Here is a 19,216-nt window from a genome sequence, read left to right on the forward strand (position 1 = left end):
ATAATATATATATATATATATATATTAATCAATTAAATTAATTAACTAATTATTTATTTATTTAATTTATTTATACCTCTAGGGATCCGAAGCATATTTTGTGTGCTGTTTGCAGAGTTAATTCTTTGTAGTCTTTTATGTTATTAAGAGCAACAGGATCTTTTTTCCTGAATATAAATATACAAGAAGGGCAAACAAAAAGGGAATAAAAGGGGAAAAAAGGGGAAAGTAGTAATGTAACAAAGATAAATAAAGGGAAAAAGGAAGAAGAAACTCATTGGCTATTCATATAGGGGTTTATGTTATATAGAGTTTTTTTGCTTATTTCCTCCCTCTTTGTCTATTATTTTATTCCTTTTTTTTGCGTAGTTTATAGCTAAGTATAATATATAGGTATTCTTTGTTTATTTCCTCATTTATTAATCATTTAGTTCAATTAGGTTACTGGAGAAATTAGGGTTTAGGGTTTAGGGTTTAGGGTTTAGGGTTTAGGGTTTAGGGTTTAGGGTTTAGGGTTTAGGGTTTATTTGTTTCTTACGTAAGTAATAAAATTGCAGCAAGTTTAGTTTCTAATACCCTTAGGTTATACCTAAGATGTTTATTAATAATTTTTTTTGCTTTTTCTCCACTATAACCAAGAACAAGAGTTATATTTTTAGGTAATTTTAAGGAAAATGTATTTAATGGATTAAATTCAATAAGAGAAGCAAAACCAGAAAAAGATAAACATATCGACATATGATCCATACCACCACCTGCATACAAACCCTAAACCCTAAACCCTAAACCCTAAACCCTAAACCCTAGGAAATTCATAAAGCAAAAAAAAAAAAAAGAAAAACAAGCACATAAGGCAAAACGTATAACAAAAGAATAAACAAATAAGAACAAAAGAACAAGGGGAACACAAAAAAATACACAAAAAAAAAATAAAAAAAAAAAGAATTATGTACCTTGTATGCCTACATATTTCTCTGCTTGCATGCAAAGAGAAGCCAATTGTATATTTGTTAATTTAATTTGTAAACAAGAAAGAAAAGAAGAAAAAACAGCAATAATTAATGCAGAAGAAGAAGAAAGGCCTGCACCCTGTACACAAATAAACAAATAAATACATAAATAAATAAATAAATAAATAAATAAATAAATAAAGTGAATAGGTGCAAAAAAAGCAACAACAAATCCTATAAGCATACATAGGAAACAAAAAAGGGAAAATAAAGAAAAGAAGAAAGACAAGGAAGAATACGTACAGAAGTAAATAGGAATTAGACAAAGATATAAAAGATAGGAAGAAAAATAAAAGAATAAATAATAGGTAAAAATCAAAAAAAAAAAGAAAAAAAAAAAAGAAGAAAAAGAGGAAGAAAAGAAGAATAAATACCTGAGGTAAATCACCATAAACAGCAGCATTAATAATAATATTATTAAATATTTTATTTATTTTATTTTTATTTAATAAAAATAATTGTTTATTCATTTGTCCAATTAATAAACAATAATTATTTTCTTCTTCTTTTCTTGTTGTTCCTTCCTCTCTATTATTCTCTCCTTTTTCCTCTTTTGTTCCTTTTTCCTCTTTTGTTCCTTTTTCCTCTTTTGTTCCTTTTTCCTCACTTATTTCTTCATTAATATATTTATTTCTCCCCTCTTGTTGTATTTTATTGTAATTATTTATAACAAATTCAATTCCTGCAACAATTGCTGCTAAGAAATAAACCCTCCAATTATTGCGTTCTTTATTTTCTTCTTTTTTTTGCTCTTTTTTCTCCTCTCCTCTCCTACTCTCCTTGTGTTTCTCTGTTTTTTCTTCTTTTTCTTCTTCTTTTTCTTTATTCTTTCTCTCTTCTTTTGTGTCTTCGTCGTGTCTTGTACTGTCGTCTTCTGCTGCTGTATTCTTCGCTATATTCCCTTTATTTGTGTTTTTTTCTGCTATTTCTTGTATACAACTCTCTAACAAATCATATACCATTGTTGCTTTTTTTATATAAAAAGAAGAATGGCAACATTCATCCGCATGCACAACAGATAAAAAGTATTCTTTGTTGCCTTTGTATGTTTCTTCTTCTTCTTTTTCTTCTTCCTCTTCTTCCTCTTCTTGTCTATTGTTGCTTCCCTTACCACTACTGCTCCTACTGCTGTTTGTTTGTTGGTTATCTTTGTTATTATTACTATTATTTGTACTTGTATTTCCTATATTGTTGTTACTACTGTTGCTGCTGCTGCCAACCTCTGTACACTTGCTGCTGTTCGTGTTATTTTCCCTTTTATCTTTGTTTCTTTCTGTATTTTTTTCCTCCTCCTCCCTTCTTTCTTCTAAACGTATTTTCTTTGGAGGGGAACCTTCAGCCTCGGCACTCTCATCGTACTCTTGTGCTGCTGCTGCAGCTGCTTCTGCTGTGTCTTGTGCGTGCGCTGCTGTTGTTGTTTCTCCTGTTTTTTCTGCTGCTCCTGCTGTTGTTGCTGTTGCCGTTTGCTCATCACTACCGTCCTCTACCCTTAATGAAGAAACTATCTCTCTTTTCTGTTGTTTGTTGTCTACTTGTACGTTATAGGAAGACATTGCGCAGCAACAGTATTTCTCTATTGCTGCAGTTAGTACACTATACCCGCTATAGTCAATGTGTTCGCCAATTATACAAACCCTTCAAAGAAAAACAGCAAAAATAAACAAAAATATACAATAAAAGCAATAAGCAAGCAGCAGGTAGCATATATAGCTAAATATAAGGAGTAAGGAAAGAGCACGCCATAGAGCAAAACAGCAAGAAGCGGCAAACAACAGAAGAAATACGCATGACAATACAAAGCAAATTAAACAAACAAAAATAAACATACAGATAATTAAACAACAATTAAAATAGTAAAACATTAATGGATTAATTTACAGATACTAGACACGATTAATATAACAGGCAAGGAGCGAACGGATAGGGAGGAAGCAACAGCAACAAATTGAACAAATCTAACCCCAATAAACCAACAAGGAGGAACCAAGAACAGGAATTAACGCCAATAAACCCTAAAACGTAAACCCTAACAGGAAACCCCTATAATCAGGAAGGCATAAGCCAAATAGTTTCTGTTTATTATGCAGAAATATGCCTACCAACGAAGTATAGTTTACGTTAAATGCTTAGGCTACTGCGCGTCCTGTTGCTGCTGCAGCCGTCGTATGTTTGATGGCAGCGGCTTCCTATTCAGTATTATGGGCTATGCATGCAGATATATATTCATATACATATATGTATGCACGTATATATCCATATTTACACAAGTATATAAATATAAATTTTGCATATTTCTGTGTCAATTTAGATATATTCATGAACAATAGTAAAAGAACAAGGATAAAAACATGGATTTACACCCCCTAATATAGGAATACGCATGCATGCGATGACTTATATAATGCTGCAGTTAGCCATTTTCTTGGCTTTACCTTCCAGGGGCAGCAGCGACAACTTGTGGTACTTCATTGTTAAACTTCTTTTTAAATACTGCTGCTGCTGCTGCAGCAGCAGCTTCCTGTGCAGTTGTGGGGTGTTCGGGGTTGTCCATTTGAGCGTAACTCCATCGAATATAAATGTAAAATTCATAAACACGAAAAATTTAAACTAAAAAAGGGAGCAGCAAGGGTTGTAAGCGCATGCAGTCAGACAGCTAAAGGAAGGGGGCTGGGATGTGACAACGCGACCGTGTGTGCGTAACATTGCAATATTTTAGCAAATTAAATGGATGAAATGTTTGGAATAAATGTAATAAATGTATTTAAATTATTAAATTACTCTAAAAAGGCCAACAAATGGGGGAAGACGCCAGAGACATTTAGTAACCCCAGAAAAACAGATGCCAGACACAAACTGCAGCCATTGCTGCTGGTTATCTTGAGCTCAACAACGGAAACAGGGCACAAAATGAGTGTGTGACGTCTGTGAAGACAGGAAGGAAACAATTTTATTACGGAGATCAAATATAATTTTCAAAAATACAAAAAAATTGGTTAAATTCAGCAAACAAAGGCAAAAAATCATCAATGAACAGGCGCTTGCGCCATAGAGAGCGCCACTGACATCGAACTGCCCGCGGGGAAACAGAGCAAAGATTTCTTTGTTTTTGCAACGTTTTGCTCGCAAAGTTTCTGAAATTTATGAAATATTGACGCAAGTATTTTGTTTCGCAATAAATCATTTGACTTGACAGCTATTGGTGTACTTTTTATTATCTTTTTACTCTTATTTTTGTCTTTTCTTGCACACCCCACCAACAGACCAGCAAGGGCACTCAACTAGGCTCCTACAAATTTTTGTTGCTTTTTCTTTGTTTATCTAGGTACGAAGGTCCATAAAGCCTTTTAAGCCTTTTTAGTGCATCAATGCACCACAGAATCGCCCTTTTTAGGCATATTTCTAAGCATTATTTCCCCCTTTCTACAGGTCTGTCCTTGAAGATGGGGTCCGTCATTGGGAGGGAAAACGCCGAAACTTTGTCCTATGCAGTCATCAGGGAGGCACCTAATTATGAAATAAGGCATTATGAAGCAACTCCCATTATCGAGGTAGGAAATGAGTATAAAACTAGATGCATTTAGCGTGTTTTATTCATCACAGAAACGCAATTTAGGAAATAAGGCATTATGAAGTGCCTCCTGTCATAGGGGTTTGAAGATGACAAAAAATACAAAACAACAAGTGGAGTATTTCAATAAAGCTCTTATTTTGTTTTTATTGCATGGATACGCCTTGTATAGTCTATATTGTACTCTATTGTGTAACTTGTGCTATTCAGTACACACGGTGATTTTCAGTTAGATTTTTGCGATAAGCCGATTCACTACTTTCATCGGGAAACCTAGTTCGCTAATTTATTAATTAATTAGTTTATTTTTTTTGTTATGCAGACAACATGGGGAGAAGATTCGCGACAGTCTTTTTATCGCCTGGCTAATTATATTGGCGTTTTTGACAAGCCAATGAATGAAGGAGGTAAACGTGATTTATTTGGGCATAATTCATGCTGTAATTAAACCCTAATTAGTCTTCTTGCTGTTGGCTAATTATAGCCAATGCATATACTAGATATTAATCCTTCTTACATGTTCTGGTCCTCACGGACTGAAAGAGACAAAAAGAGCAATTTACTTTGCTGCGCTTTATTGAGCAAAATGGCACCAAACAGTGGATACAATTGTTATGGTGCCTCTTGCCATGTGGCTAGGTTTTAAGGGTCTAAATTATTGTTCTTTTTTCCGTGGAGGCGCTATAATGTGTTAACGTTTATTCCCTGTTTTTGTATTTTGTAGCAAAGAAAATTCCTATGACAACTCCTGTTGAGTGTATCGTCAAGGGAGACGGATTCGAGGCTATGCGTTTCTTCCCCCCCAAGGCAGTAAATCAAAGCTTAAATGTTTCCCTTTCTTGCTGTTTTTCCAACCCAGCTGCTGTAAATGCCCTAAATGTGTTAATATGCATATTAACTGAATGTATTCACTGGAAATACCCCTCAGGAAAGACCACGCATAGAGGCCTTCCTGGTTGGTAATTCCTCGTTGGTCCTTGTCTGTGTATTTGTGCTACTGTTAAGCTTCTGTATTGTTTCGTTTGTCTGTCATATGGAGCTTTTATGAGTGTTTCTGTGCCATCTGCAGACGGCTGCTGCTGCTTTGCCTCCTCCGTTGTCAAATGAAGTGCAGTTGAAGAAAACAGAAGAGAGATTTGTTGCAGCTCGCCGCTTTTCGGGGTCGGTAGATTTGGACAAAACGATTACTCAGCCTCCGCTTAGGCAACAGATTTTGCTGCTTCTGCGGTCGCTGCTGCAAGATGGGCTGATTACCTGCAGTAGCAGCGGCAGCGGCGGAGGAGGGGGAGGCGGTCGAGATGGGAGTAATTCGCCTTGCAGCACAGATGACGATGAGTTATTTAAGCAATTGGAACAAGGCAAAATAAAAGATACAAGCGAAAATAAAGAAATCCAAGTTACTCTTGAGCTGTACAACTCTCCTTTCTGCCTCCCCATTTTTAGAAGAAATGAGTTTTGGGTTCATCTCCCGAGAAACGCTGCACTTAACAAGTAATTTGGTGAATTATCTAACGATCTGTCGCCAACTAATATGTTAATTTAGTTAGTATTGTACAATTTAAAACTCTCACAGTTTCAGTTGCTCTCCTTCCCCACAAACACATCAACTTCTGTACGTTTATCTACGTCTGCGTGTATATATTTTGCATATACACATACATGCGTGTCTACATTTGTATATAAACTATACAAAAAAAACATAATATATATGCGCTGATTGTATGCATTTCATCAATATATTTTGGCGTTTGTTTGGCCGCACCGACATTGGCGTTTTTGCTCGCGAAAACTTTGTCGAGCAGCAGATCGTTAGATAATTAAATAAGTAGACAAATAAACAAACTAAATTAAAACCCTTATTTGCTTCTTTACTGCCTATTGCCTTGCGCAAAACTCTTGTTTTTTATGTTTGTCTAAGCTGTCTTCTTCTTCTGCCCGTTGGCTTCAAAGAAGATCAACCCACTAAGTCCACCATTTCGTATCACAAGAGTTTCTTATTGTTGCTCTTCTTTACCCTTTAGTATTGCCGCCTAGTTATATTTTTATTCTTAGTTTAATTAGCAGCAGTATTCCCTTTAGGGCAGTGCTCCTGGCAGGAAGACTTGCCGGTGGTATAACTATAGAAGAAGATTATGCATGCACGTACAGCCTGTTCTACTAATACTAACCAACTTTATCGGCCTCTAGTTGTATTCAATACAACAAGTGTTTGCCTTTATGCCGTTGGAATGTAAACTGAAGAAATGTTAATTTAGTCCTTTTATTTCGTCAACCTTCGTGAAGTTCTTGCTCTTCTGCTGCTGTTCCTCCACTGTTTTTTTTCCGTTAGTAATTACGTTTAGTGTTACTAATTATGTTTAAGAGTAAAAATAAGCTGCAAGGCCTAATCAATTTGTATTGTGCTATGCGACACCCAGAAGGGGAAGAAGAGGAGTTATTTTAAGTAACAGAAAAGAAAAGAGTTTAAAAAAGAATGGGTAGCTAATTGTGTGCACCCAGTAAGTTGGTTTAATTAACCTTTTTGCCGCTGTGTGCTTCTTTTTTGTGTTTATTTTTCTGTTTTTTACCGACGTATGTTTGCAAGAGAATAACACCAAATGCAGCAGCAAAGGCAATCCATTGCTTGCTGTTTAACTTATGGCCAAATATATACACAGAGAAAAGAGTAGATGCTGCTTTCCTTAATGTAGTAAACATGGAGGTGTATAGACTACCAAACCTTTTAATGCTCTGATATATAAAGAGCTGACCTAAGGAGCCGCAGACGGCAAAAGCAAACAAATATCCTGCAGCATCACCTTGCAGCTGGAAAAAGTACAGGGGCTGTAGCCCTTCTGCTCCTGCTGTTGCTACTGCTGCCCACAATACAGCGCATGCATTCGTCAGCAACATGAGCAGCAATGGGCTTATATGCTTCTCTCTCTCTAATAATTTATCTTGTCTAGGCCCCGTCAATCCATCACACAATAAAGAAACACATAATGCTACTAACCCTAATAAAGAGTTTTGTGCTGCCTCTCCTTTTATTGCCTTTACCTCTGTCTTGCATAATTGAAAAACAACCAAAGAAAGTGTCAATACAAACACAGATAGATAATCTTGCCAAGGGTACGTCTTCCCTATATACACGCGCATACATACACAAACCCTAAACCCTAAACCTTCAATCCTAAACCCTAAACCCTTGCTGACATCTTGAACAGGCTCTTAAGGATTCTCTTCTATTCACCTTAACGGGTGCTGATATTTCCTATCCGCTATAGACTAAACATATTTATTCTTGTATATACATACATAATGCACATTTATATGTGCATATATATACATTTATTAACACGTATGCATACAGCCAATCATTAATCACGGCAGCAACAACGGCATTACGATGCATGCATTAGGAGTAGTAGCACTTAGGGTTTCCCCAGCTGCGTCTCGTAAAAAAGTTAAGGGTTTGCTGTCTAGGGTTTAATGCTATAAACTAACTATCAAATGACAAGGGTTTAGGGTTTAGTGATTAGGGTTTAGGGTTTACTTACCGAAGAATATGAATCCACCAACAACCACCGGTACCATCTTTGCGCTCTTGACGAGGATTTGTGTAGGGTAGTTAATATGGGTAAGGGCATAGTTAGTAGATAACATAGAGACGCAATATGAGAGGGAAATAAAAATAATATCTCTAACAGTTTTTCTGTTTGTTTGCAGCAGCAGATGGAGAGCCCTGCGTCTGTGCTGCAGCAGCAACAACAAGAAGGAGAAAAAGGCGTTAGATATACAACCAGTAAGCACAAGGAAACAGGAATATGAGAAACGTTCTCCAGTTAATGGATGTTTCATGCTATAAAGCTTCTCTTGGTAGTAACCAAACATTAGGAAAAATACGTATATACCGCTGAGTATACACCCAAGGAAGAGATACTCGCTGTATACACTCTCCCCTTTATGGTGGTGATGGTGGTGATGATGATGGTGATGAACATTTTCTTCTTCTTTTACTTCAATCTCCTGTGGTTCCTTCATTTTGCTTATATAGACTAACTCTTAAACAGCCCGTTTCTATCTATATTCAAATTCTATACTATTTACGCCAGACAACTATAGCAATAACCGGCGTCAAAGGCAGATGGGAAGGAACACTCCTCTTTTAAGCCTTTTATGAGGGTATTTTACTTCTTTAAAGGCAAGAAAAACTCCAAATAAGAAAAAGAGCAAGAAAGAGCACAGAAACGACGTGTAGGAACGCTGCGGCGCGCAGCAGCTGCAGTAAACAGCAGCAGGTGACCGCCTGTTCAAGGGGATCTGCGTGATGTAAAAGGGAATTTTACTCCATTTACTTCAATAAATACAAGAATAAAAGAACTTCAGCAACAAAAAGGCAAAGAAATGCACCAAGGGAAAACACGGATGCGCAGACAGACAGACCCGCCGCATGCTGTAGGTATTGTCCCCACTTCACGTGCATGTATATATTTAAATTATGTCTCCTTTAAATTATTTGGTATTCTTTAGTTTGTCTTTTTAACAAACAAATGCAAGAAAGATTAAATGCGGTTTCAACAACAATTGATGCTCGCCGTGGCAGACACCCCATTACTCGTGTTCGCGGGTTAATTATTTCCTCTCCTTTTATACAAATCTCCCCTTATAGGAGAGTTTCAATTGCATGCTTGTAATTGTTTTATTTTGCATTATTGATAATTAAACAAAAATTATCCGTTTTCTTCTCCTGCTGAGCCCCGTGCGACGGTCTCGCCGTCAAGATGAGCAGGCTGCTCGAATAACGCTCCCTGCTGTTGCTGCAGCAGCAGCTGCAGCACCGAGTGCAGCAATAAACGCAGCAACAGTAGCAGCAGCACAGGGCAGCCAATGACTGTAGCTATCTGCAGCTTGTCTTGCTGGAAGGGGCTTCCATTGCTGCTCTCGGCACTGCTGCTGCTCTTTCTCGTGGAGCTGCCACTGTTTTGCAGCGGTATACAGCAGCAGAAGCTGTCGATATACTCGAGCAGTAGACAGCTTTCGCCTTCCTTTTACTGCTCACAACCACGAGTAATACACAAGAGGAAAAGAGAAATATTCCCAAGCCCAAACAAACACAGAACAACCACCACACACCGAAGTGCCTTTCTGCTGCTGCGGCCATCGGTGCTGCTGAGGGGCAGCACAACAAATGGTGCAGCAGCTGCGTCAATACAAGCTGCAAATGTTGCACCAAGAGCAGCGTCACCAGCAGCAGGACGCACTGTAGCAGCGACTACACCGGCGACGTCAGCAGCAGCTGCAGCAGCACTGGCAGCAAGAACGGCTCTGAGAGCAGCAGAAACACCACCACCAGCAGCAGGGACGGCAGCTGCAGCGTCTCCAAACGCAGCGACACCACCACCAGCTGCCACAGCAGCAGCAGCAGCAGCAGATGCAATCATTGCAAATAAAGATGTACAGGCAGCATCGTTGCTACTGCACCGGTGGGAGCAGCAACGAGACCAGTTGCTGGTGACCAGCTGGGACGCCTGGGCAGCAGCAGTTGGGGTTTCTGTGCAGCAGCTGCAGCAAATTGTGCTGCTTGCGCATGTACGAGAACCTTCGTCGCAGCAGCACAAAGAACGAAAGAAACGTCAGAGCGCTGCAGCAGATGCAGGTGCCAGTCCTCCTGCTGCTGTTGCTGACGGGGAGAGCCAAAGTAGCAGCGGCAGTAGCAGTAGAAGCAGCAGCAAATACGACACAATCACCTGCCCTAGCGGGGTTCTCTCTGCTGATGCTTACGAGTTGTTGCTGCAGCTGCTGCGTGCAGAGGGTGCGCTGCTGCAGAAGGGACCACAGGGTGCCGATTTGCTGAGGCTGCAGCGCCCTCCAACGGTAGGGGAATGGGCTGCTGCTGCTGCTGCAGATGCACAAGCAGCAGAAGCTGCAGCTGTTGCTGAGGCTGTCACTAGTGGGTCGGCTGATGCAGACCTCGGAAACGTACCAGCAGCAGCGGCAGCAACAGAAGTAATAACAGCAGCAACACCATCAGGAAACGAGTTGGTGCATGCACGGCCAGATCTATCAGCAGCAGAAGTGCAGCAGCGGGAGGTCCTTCATAAGCAGTTATCTGCATTACATTCTCTGGTGTCTTGGCAGCAGCGGCAACTTGCTGCCGCTGCTGGTCCTGTCGTTAGACGGTTCCACAACACTTCTTCTGCACGCCAGGAGATGCGCGTTGCAGCAGTAGACGGTGCAGCAGCAGCAACAGCAGCAACAGCATCAACAGCAGCAACAGAAGGAGATGCGCTTCTGCTGGTAGCGATGAAGAGTGCTCGCGAATGCCTGAAGAAGTATGCAACAGATGCCATGCACTCCAGATATCTTGCTGCTTCTGCTCCACCAGCTGCTGATCCTGCTGCTCTAACTGTTGCTGCAGAGCCCTCGGCGGCAATTGATCAAGACGAAACCAGCAATAGCAGCAACGACAGCAGCAACGGCGAAAGCAGCAGCAGTGGTTCCAAGAGGGGCAGAAAGAAGAGCAGCAGCGACAGCAGCAGCAACAGCAGCAGCATCGTCGCTCCCCATTGGGGTTTATACTGGCAGTGGATGCAGCAGGGAATGGTACAGTGGAATCGGCAGCAGCGGGTGTCTTTTGAGTTGCCTGCGAGCTGGTTTACTGCTGCTGCTGCAGCGCGTGCTGTGCAGCATCAGCAGGAGCAGGAAGAGCTGCAGCAGCAGCAGGAAGGTGTTATTACTGCTCCGGGCATGGATCGTGACGAACGCAAGCTGCTGCAGCAGTGCGCAAAGCTACGGATCTCTCCGCAGCGGTTTGCTGCTGTTCAAATTGCAACAAAAGCCCCAATCAGCACAGAGGCTCAAATTTGTGGCAGACCAGACAAAGGCAAGAAATTCACAATCCATGCATGCAGCATTTACTTGCATGCGTTTTTGATTATGTAAAGATTGAGTGCATGCACCCAGACGTATGTATATTATGTGTACGACCGGTTCCGTTGTTTGCGTTGCTGCTGCTGCTTCCTTCACCTTGTGGTATTGATGTTGCTCGTCACGAAGGCCAAAGTAGCGAAATTATCTGCTGCTCAGAAAAGGCCTCTTTTGTATGGAACAACAGCATTCTATTTGTTTGCATGCAGGCGAAAAGCCAACCAAAGTTGGGGACCTTCTAGAGTCCGATGAGACACAGCGAGACGAGGAGCAGCAGCAGCAGCACATAGCAGCAGCAGCAGATGAAGTGTGGCGGTTTGCAGCTGATCACTTGACCCCCGAGCAGCTGCAGGCGCTTAAGCATGCAGCAGAAAACACAGACAGCCTGAATGCGCATGAACAGCTGCAGCGCAACACGTTGCTGCAGCAGGCGGTTCAACGCCTGCGAGAGGCGGAACTCAAGCGGGTACAGCAGCATCAGCCAGGCGAAGAATCGGCTGCTACTGAAGTAGATCCTGAGCAGAAGCAGCAGATGCTCCTTGAGCATAGCCCCTTACTGCATCTGGTTCGACAGGCGTACTGCTCCTAGTTGATTTCCACCTCATTCATATCTACCGACAAGCGATTAATTTAATCGGTGTACAATCTGCAGCAGCAGCAGCAGGAGCAACAGCAGAATTGCAGGTGACTGTAGTAGGCGAGGTTGGCTGCAGTATCGGGTCGCAACAGCAAAGAGTGACGCAGGGAATACTGTCAGCCGTCTTGTTGTTGCTCAAGCTGTTTTTCTGAAGAAGGTTGAGCAGGTTTTGGTGCAGCATATTTTGCTGCAGCATTTGCTGAAGCAGGTTTGGGTGCAGCAGGGTGTGCTGCAGGAACTTTTACTGCAGCAGGTTTTGCTGCAGCACGTCTTGCTGCAGAAGCTTTTACTACAGCAGCTTCTGCTGCAGCGGACTTTGCTGCAGGTAGCTCTGCTACAGTGTTTGATACACTTTTTGGGAAACATCTTGACCTTTTGCTCTCTCCAAAGGAATCTTCCGACATCAGAAAGCGTCTATTTAAAACTGCTCTACTACAAGCATGCATGTTTCAATAAAATATATGTACATTTGCATGGAGGTAAGTATTATGTGCTTGTAGAGCAGTCGATTATCTTCGTGTATAGTCTGCACGTGGCGCTGTAGCAACTAAGCGTTGGACTTTCTGTACACCTCGACATCGCTCAAGCACCTTGTTGGCGTAGTTGCGATAGACGTGGCCTTTTAAAGTTAATGGTGTAGGTCATAATAAATAAACTTTTAGTGGGATAATAGCTTGAATGTAGGCGCTGGAGTTGATGCTGCACACCTAGTGAAGTACTAGTTTTCGAATTTTTGCAGAAATACCTCAACTCTCCCAGAACTGTTTTGAGAACTCTTCAGAGTTTCTAAATGAGGAAAAACCATTTGCATGCCATAGCAGCGAAGGAGCAACAGCCAGCTGCAACAGCAGCGGAAGGCTACAGAATGCCCTCCCTTCAAAGACAGCCAATGCTCCATTATTAACAGCCACAAGCATATCAAGTAGGCTTTTGCCTTTCCTGTTAAGCAAGCACGTTTGTGCTTGTATTTATCGTGCTTTTAACTTCTGGCAAACGCTGAATGCACGGCACCCCGTGTTGGTCCATGTGCACTTTCTATTCACAAGACTTAACGTAGAAACTACGCGCTTTATTATTGTTTCCGTTGCTGAAGGTCAACTGCACGCATGCATGCGTGCACTTCCTGCTGCACTGGTTTACGAGAAAATGTTTCTCTCGCTGCAAGGACAGCACTGAGAGACAAATAGCTGTTCAAGTGTTTACTCAGAACTTGTACATGTGGATACGCAGCGCTCGTGTACAGGGTGAATGTACGGGCGGCCGTTGCACACATAGTTTAGTGTACAGACAGCTCATGTGCCTAATTGAGATGTATATATCGTTGAGATCTATACGCGCACTTACGTACAGTTATGGATGTATAAATACTTTAGAGGAATGAAAACGCAGCTAGTGTATACAGCTGATGTGTACACGCAACAGCCCCTGTCTACAGTTGCAGTGTATCGGCAGCTTTCATCAGTGTATAGGCAAGTTTGTCATATCTTCCCCGATTTCCGCTTCGCGTCCCTTTCCCTCTGGATCTCTCCAGGCGTTCGTTTCCTCATCATGTGCATAAACTCCTCAAAGTCGATCTGCAGCGAAGACACCACCGGGGGCAACAGCAAAATGAGCAACACAACGGCAACAAGCGAAGCAGCAGATGGCAAATTTAGCGTCCTCGCTGCTCCGCATCATGGGGCAGTTCTACTAGTCCAATAAGGTTCAGGTGTTCTACAATTCCCTGGCGAAACAATGTGAAGCTCGTTGGAATAGTAAATTTCGATGACAAAGTGAAACAGAGCAGGAAAAACAACTGCCAGATATCTCTAATGAATACACCAAACAAATGATGCCACAAAACAGGGTGAAGCGAACAAACAAAAGATACTCTGCTTCAAGCCGGAAGAAGTACCGCCTCGACGTGTCTGTTCCTGGGTACTTCAGGGGCACAGATACATCACACTGGTACACCTGTAGGCTCGTGGGGAGTACCCATCCGATCAGTTAGCGTCTTTATATGCATGCAAGCAAGCAGATGAGCTGCGAGGAAATTACCTCTCCGTCACCGTTTAGGTCAACTTCTTTCAACAAAGCAGAAATTGTTTCTTGACCGACAGCTCCCTGTACATTCGGCATGCCCAAGACTTGCCGCAGTTCATCTTGAGAAATTTTACCGTTTCCATCCTGCAAATAATCCACGCATAAATATAGTGTACGAATGAACGCAAATTCAACGAATAAAAATCCACAGTTACACTCTACATATCAAAGTATATACAGAGAATCAATCGAGCAATACAGTGCTCACCAAGGCAACAGTATGGTGACAAAAGCATGCAAGCTGTTCAAATATGGCAATCCTATATACTACATTGATATTGTGTATGCCTACATTACGGTAAGTGTGATATATACGGTACACGCATCTATACATGTCATAAACATTACACGTTGGGAACACATGGGCAGGAATTCACCTACCACATGCTGTCTACACATCGTAATTGCGTCACTAAATTCAATTTAGACCGCACGAACTTTGACAATAATGACAACACATCCCATCCCAACACCAACCTTCAGGTACACTGCTTTTGCAATGTTCATTTTGCCAATGCGTGTACTTATACGACAGACAAAAAATACACTACCACAGAAAAATTTGGATATTTAATTTGCTGTGGGGGATCACCAAGTCGAATACGCGGAAGGCCGCCCAGCAGACATCCTCCTTCATGTACAACTTTCGGTCCATCGTCGCTGCAATAAACTCTGAACACACCATAACAACGCAAGTGAAATTAATTACTTACATGAGAAGCACGCAAAAATATAAGAATATTCCAAGTAAAAGAAAAGCCATGGGAGAATATGTGCCTCGGCATACTGAGGTCAAATGAAAAGCGGGTTGATTGACACCATATACAAAATAGTGTGCATCAGCTGACAATCAGAGAAACAAAAGACGCCACACATCAAAAAACGCCACGGACAAACATCGGCATCGGTCTCAAATGAAAAGCAGGCACTAAACTAAATGTATACCGAAGGAAACGACAAACCAACCAAAACAGAAAACACTGCGAAAAAGCACAAGCCAAGCCCAGAATATCAAAGGCAAACCTGTATAATCGATATGCCCCGATTTGTCGGAGTCAACCTCCTCCATGATTGCCTGCAGGTCTGCTGGGATTTCCCTCCAGCCCAATCTTTTCAGTCCTTCTGCCACTTCCTACGAACATGTAATGCATTGACAGTGCATTGCTTTTGCAACCGAACCAACAAATACGGTACAGCAGTAACCTTGCCGTAGTCTCAATTGCCTTGCACCCCACAGAACGCATCTACAGATACCAAACAAGCCGCAACTTCGAGGATGCTTCGCAGCTAGTCGCAGTCCGTAGAGCCATAAATGCACCAGTAGTTATTCATTATCATTCACAATACAAACATCACGAAGCCTCGTCAACCCAAACACCTCATATTCATGTTGCTATCAGTTACCTGAACAGAAAGAGTGCCGGAGTTGTCAACATCGAGAGAAACGAAAATTTTGCGAAGATGGTCTATATCTGAGTCGGTCATGTGCTGCGCTATGACCGTTAACGCCGCTTTTTTTAAACGGTTCTGGGCTCGGAAACCCTAGAGGCCAACAACCAAAAGGACAGCAAGCGAGAAAATATACTGGTCTCAAAACAATGAGAATATGGGAAGAATATGCAAATCGAAGGCAACATTGATAAGCTAACGACAGAAGTGTTGGTGCATGCACACATACACAGATACTAGTTAGAGGGGATAGAGGATGCATTAGGTAAGTAGAGAGGGACGATTCGCATAAGCAGACAGATATAAATACGAGTCATGGAGTCCTCAAGCGAAATATACACAGCACACCCCAAACACTAACCAGCGACACACCACGCCAAAATACGTAGAAAAATTACCTTTAGGTTTGCCATGAGCGTTACAGGGAGAGGGATGTTTTGGCTGCTTTGAGCTAAGCTCATAATCCATGGATGGTGTAGCGCCTCTTCGACAGACAAGCGTTCCTGAAAAGCGCACAGCAAATACAAAGATACAGTAGATAAACCGTCAATATCATCAATAACGGGAACAGCTGCAGTACCGGAAATATAACGATGCACGCAGAAACCACCATAGAAATGCCAATCGACAGAATGCAATCGGCCCCGTCTGCTAGCGTTTGCTGGCGCAACTACTCAAACGCCGAAAGGAACCTAGTACTAACAAAAGAGCACACATGCAGTCAACATATAACGTGTACCCAACTCCATGGGCGCCCACGAACATTTGGCAGATGCTCATACTGAACAGAAACGCTGTCAGACGCGAAGTAAAGCACTGCGCTTACATCTGGGTTGATTTTCAGGAGTTTCCGGATGAGGTCTTTTCCCTCATCTGACACCCGTCGCCATTCGGGACCCGCAAATGAGTAAGCCCCTGCCTTGACCTGTGCCAAGACTTCTGCATCTGTGTCACCGTAAAACGGGGGGAACCCGCACAACAAAATGTACAAAATAACTCCCAAACTCCACGCGTCGCAGCGGTAGTCATAGCGGCCCTCCAGTACCTGAGGCGCCACGTAGTAAGGCTGAATGATCCACACGCAACAAACACAACCGCGAATCTAGTTCGGGAACAAAATGCCCTCAGTCTGAGGTTGATAGTAAACATGAAAACACTACACATATGGCACGATTGGGGGTCATGCACATGCCCAACGTCACCAGAGCAATGCTCAATGAATTGAAGGCCCTGGACTGCCAGCAAATGCCCGTTTATGTCAACGGGTCAGTTACACCCTTGCACACACTGAGTATGTCGTGTACAACAGACGCAACGGCTCGTGTGTCGGCAATTTTCACATATATGTAATACAAGGGGGTTCGTCTGTATGATCACATGCGCCCCAGTTGCGCCTGCTGAGTAACGCTTGGCCAACGAGCAGAAATCACAAAAGGGTACCTCACCGTGCCCGCCTTGGTTGATACGAACTCTCCCGGCTTGAATCGGCAGGAAAGACCGAAGTCGATGATTTTCAGAGGGCTGTCTCTTGCTGGACTCAAGAAGAGAAAGTTTTCTGGCTTCAAATCCCTGAATCAAATCCAGACCACATAATCACTAAGAAGGCTAGAACATGAGCGAGTTGTTCGTCAAAGAAGGCACCATGAATCATCGTAAATCGCAGCAGCAACCAAGTACACCAGACAGGCAGCGTACCTGTGCATGATGTGATTTGAATGCAAATAATTCACAGCAGAGAAGACCTGCCTCATTAACAGCGCTGCCCTCTTCTCCGTAAAGTGCCCCTCCGCTATTATGCGATCAAACAATTCCCCCCCCTCACATAACCTGCAGATTGCACCATGACAACAAACGGACGTACTAGGCCCTGTAATCTTCACTCACGCATGTACTGAACCATCAAGAACTATATGTGCAGCATGTTCATCAATGTCTCGTTCATGTATCCACCCGGACGAACTGCAAAAGGACTTAAAAAGTGAGGCGGGTTGACGACCATATAGGCATGTGCCGTTGCAGAAGGTTGCACGAAAGATGCACAAATCAACACAGGATGGTACACGCTTATACGGCCACCAGTGCCATCAGTGGAAAACAACACCTCCTCAATCCCAGGTTTGGGTACGCTACCGTCTTGGTTTTGACAGCAAGGTTAGAACAGATCGCCTAGGTGCGGTTGCTAGGTTCCTTCATCCCCAGGCTTCAGCTTTTGGTGCACACGCTCCCATAGCTTTTAAGGGTATAGGGTGATAGGAAGGGATTGTCGGGGAAGACGTACTCCATGACGAGATAAATATTTCTGTGGTCTTCAAATGTCTCAAAAAGTTTGACGACATTCGGGTGGTCCTAAAAAGGCAAACACTCACGCATACATTCTGGTCAACCTTCGCTGTACGGTAAATACACAACGAGGGTCGACAGCATGACATGCGGTTAAGCACATAAAGGAAACCCCCATCACCACGCCTAAAACAAGGAACATAGCAAGGAACATTCGCTGCTACATAAGCATCAGATTATGTATACAACAAAACATCAGACACGCGGGATCCCCCAACCTAACTACAACTGCCTTCGCTGCCGCGACAGCATTTGTTGCTTCTGTTGGCGCCTTTGCGTCTGACTGTTGCTGCGGGATTTCATGCTATGCTGTACAGGATGTCACTGCTGTGCGTATTGTTGTCTGTGTGTCTCACGAGGCTTTTCATGATATCGATTTCTCTCCTGAACCGTTCGATGCTCTTCACTTGTGATTTGCTGATGGTCTTCACCGCGCGCTGCATGCCAGTGGAACGACGAATAGCCCTGGAGACGCTCCCGTACGTGCCCGACCCGAGTGTCGTTGGTTCGATGTCGTAGAGCGTTTGTATTTTCCCGGCATTCTCAAGAATAAAGTTGGATCTGTTGATGCTGAAGTCCGATCTGGCAGGGCTTACTGCAGTGTCTTTACTCTCCTTCACAGAAGCAGGAGACAGAGGCGCTTCTATCACACTTGTGCTCTGCACCTCGTCCACCGCCTCAGCGCTCTGATCACCGCTTTGGGTATGGGGACGGGGCAGGTTCCCTCTGGCCCTGCGGCTTGAGGGTCCCCCAGGCTGCCCCCCAGTCTGGCCCCCAGGGGCCCTGAGGGTCCGCAGCCTGTTTGGAACCTGTTCCTTCTCCTTTTCTACACCATCCCTGTGGTAGAGAGCGACGCAACGCTCAGGAGAAGAAGACAAGGGGGCTGCTTGAGGCTGCTTTGACGCACCAACACTCGGAGTGTGTGCAGCAGGCGACGGCAACAGGCGCCCTTGTTGATTCCTGCCGGACTTATTCTTCGCACGCGATATGCCAGCCCCCATCTTGTGGAGTTGGGCAGAAAATAAGGAAGGTTTTTATTGGGCAAAACTCCTCAAAGCAGCTGCATAACTACGGAACACGGTAGGGGCCCCGGACGACGTGTGTCAAGGCCCCAAAAACCCGTACCTCTGCAGAAAGGAGAGCCCCGTCTATACCATTTCAGTGGCCGGCCAAGAGAGCTATATAGGCAGGCACGCCGATATATGACAGAGGCTGGCCACCGGT

General features: G+C 43.1%; 4 protein-coding genes across 4 annotated transcripts; 2 read left to right on the plus strand and 2 right to left on the minus strand.

Moving 5' to 3' along the window:
- Nucleotides 1–76: 76 nt before the first annotated feature.
- On the minus strand, nt 77–2,563 carry EMWEY_00034100 (hypothetical protein; the record flags this gene model as incomplete). Its single annotated transcript, XM_013481919.1, has 3 exons — nt 77–167; nt 590–755; nt 1,786–2,563. Coding segments are annotated over 3 exons (1,035 nt in total), but the record flags the coding sequence as incomplete, so codon positions are not given.
- Nucleotides 2,564–4,450: 1,887 nt separating this feature from the next.
- EMWEY_00034110 (hypothetical protein, conserved) lies at nt 4,451–6,073 on the plus strand (the record flags this gene model as incomplete). Its single annotated transcript, XM_013481920.1, has 4 exons — nt 4,451–4,558; nt 4,901–4,985; nt 5,303–5,388; nt 5,648–6,073. 4 exons carry the CDS (start codon nt 4,451–4,453, stop codon nt 6,071–6,073), a joined length of 705 nt encoding a protein of 234 aa, XP_013337374.1.
- A 3,034-nt stretch (nt 6,074–9,107) lies between these two features.
- EMWEY_00034120 (hypothetical protein, conserved) lies at nt 9,108–12,073 on the plus strand (the record flags this gene model as incomplete). The annotated part of the gene is made up of 3 exons (XM_013481921.1): nt 9,108–9,184; nt 9,738–11,311; nt 11,694–12,073. The coding sequence occupies 3 exons, from the start codon at nt 9,108–9,110 to the stop codon at nt 12,071–12,073; spliced, it is 2,031 nt and encodes a 676-aa protein (XP_013337375.1).
- Nucleotides 12,074–13,599: 1,526 nt separating this feature from the next.
- On the minus strand, nt 13,600–18,993 carry EMWEY_00034130 (CAM kinase, CDPK family, putative; the record flags this gene model as incomplete). Its single annotated transcript, XM_013481922.1, has 11 exons — nt 13,600–13,695; nt 14,159–14,287; nt 14,796–14,875; nt 15,227–15,335; nt 15,608–15,745; nt 16,051–16,155; nt 16,479–16,718; nt 17,098–17,221; nt 17,348–17,479; nt 17,931–17,998; nt 18,349–18,993. The coding sequence occupies 11 exons, from the start codon at nt 18,991–18,993 to the stop codon at nt 13,600–13,602; spliced, it is 1,866 nt and encodes a 621-aa protein (XP_013337376.1).
- Nucleotides 18,994–19,216: the final 223 nt, after the last annotated feature.

The sequence above is a fragment of the Eimeria maxima genome, genomic scaffold (assembly GCF_000499605.1).
Source record: "Eimeria maxima Weybridge genomic scaffold, Emw_scaff463, whole genome shotgun sequence".
Lineage (NCBI taxonomy): Eukaryota > Apicomplexa > Conoidasida > Eucoccidiorida > Eimeriidae > Eimeria > Eimeria maxima.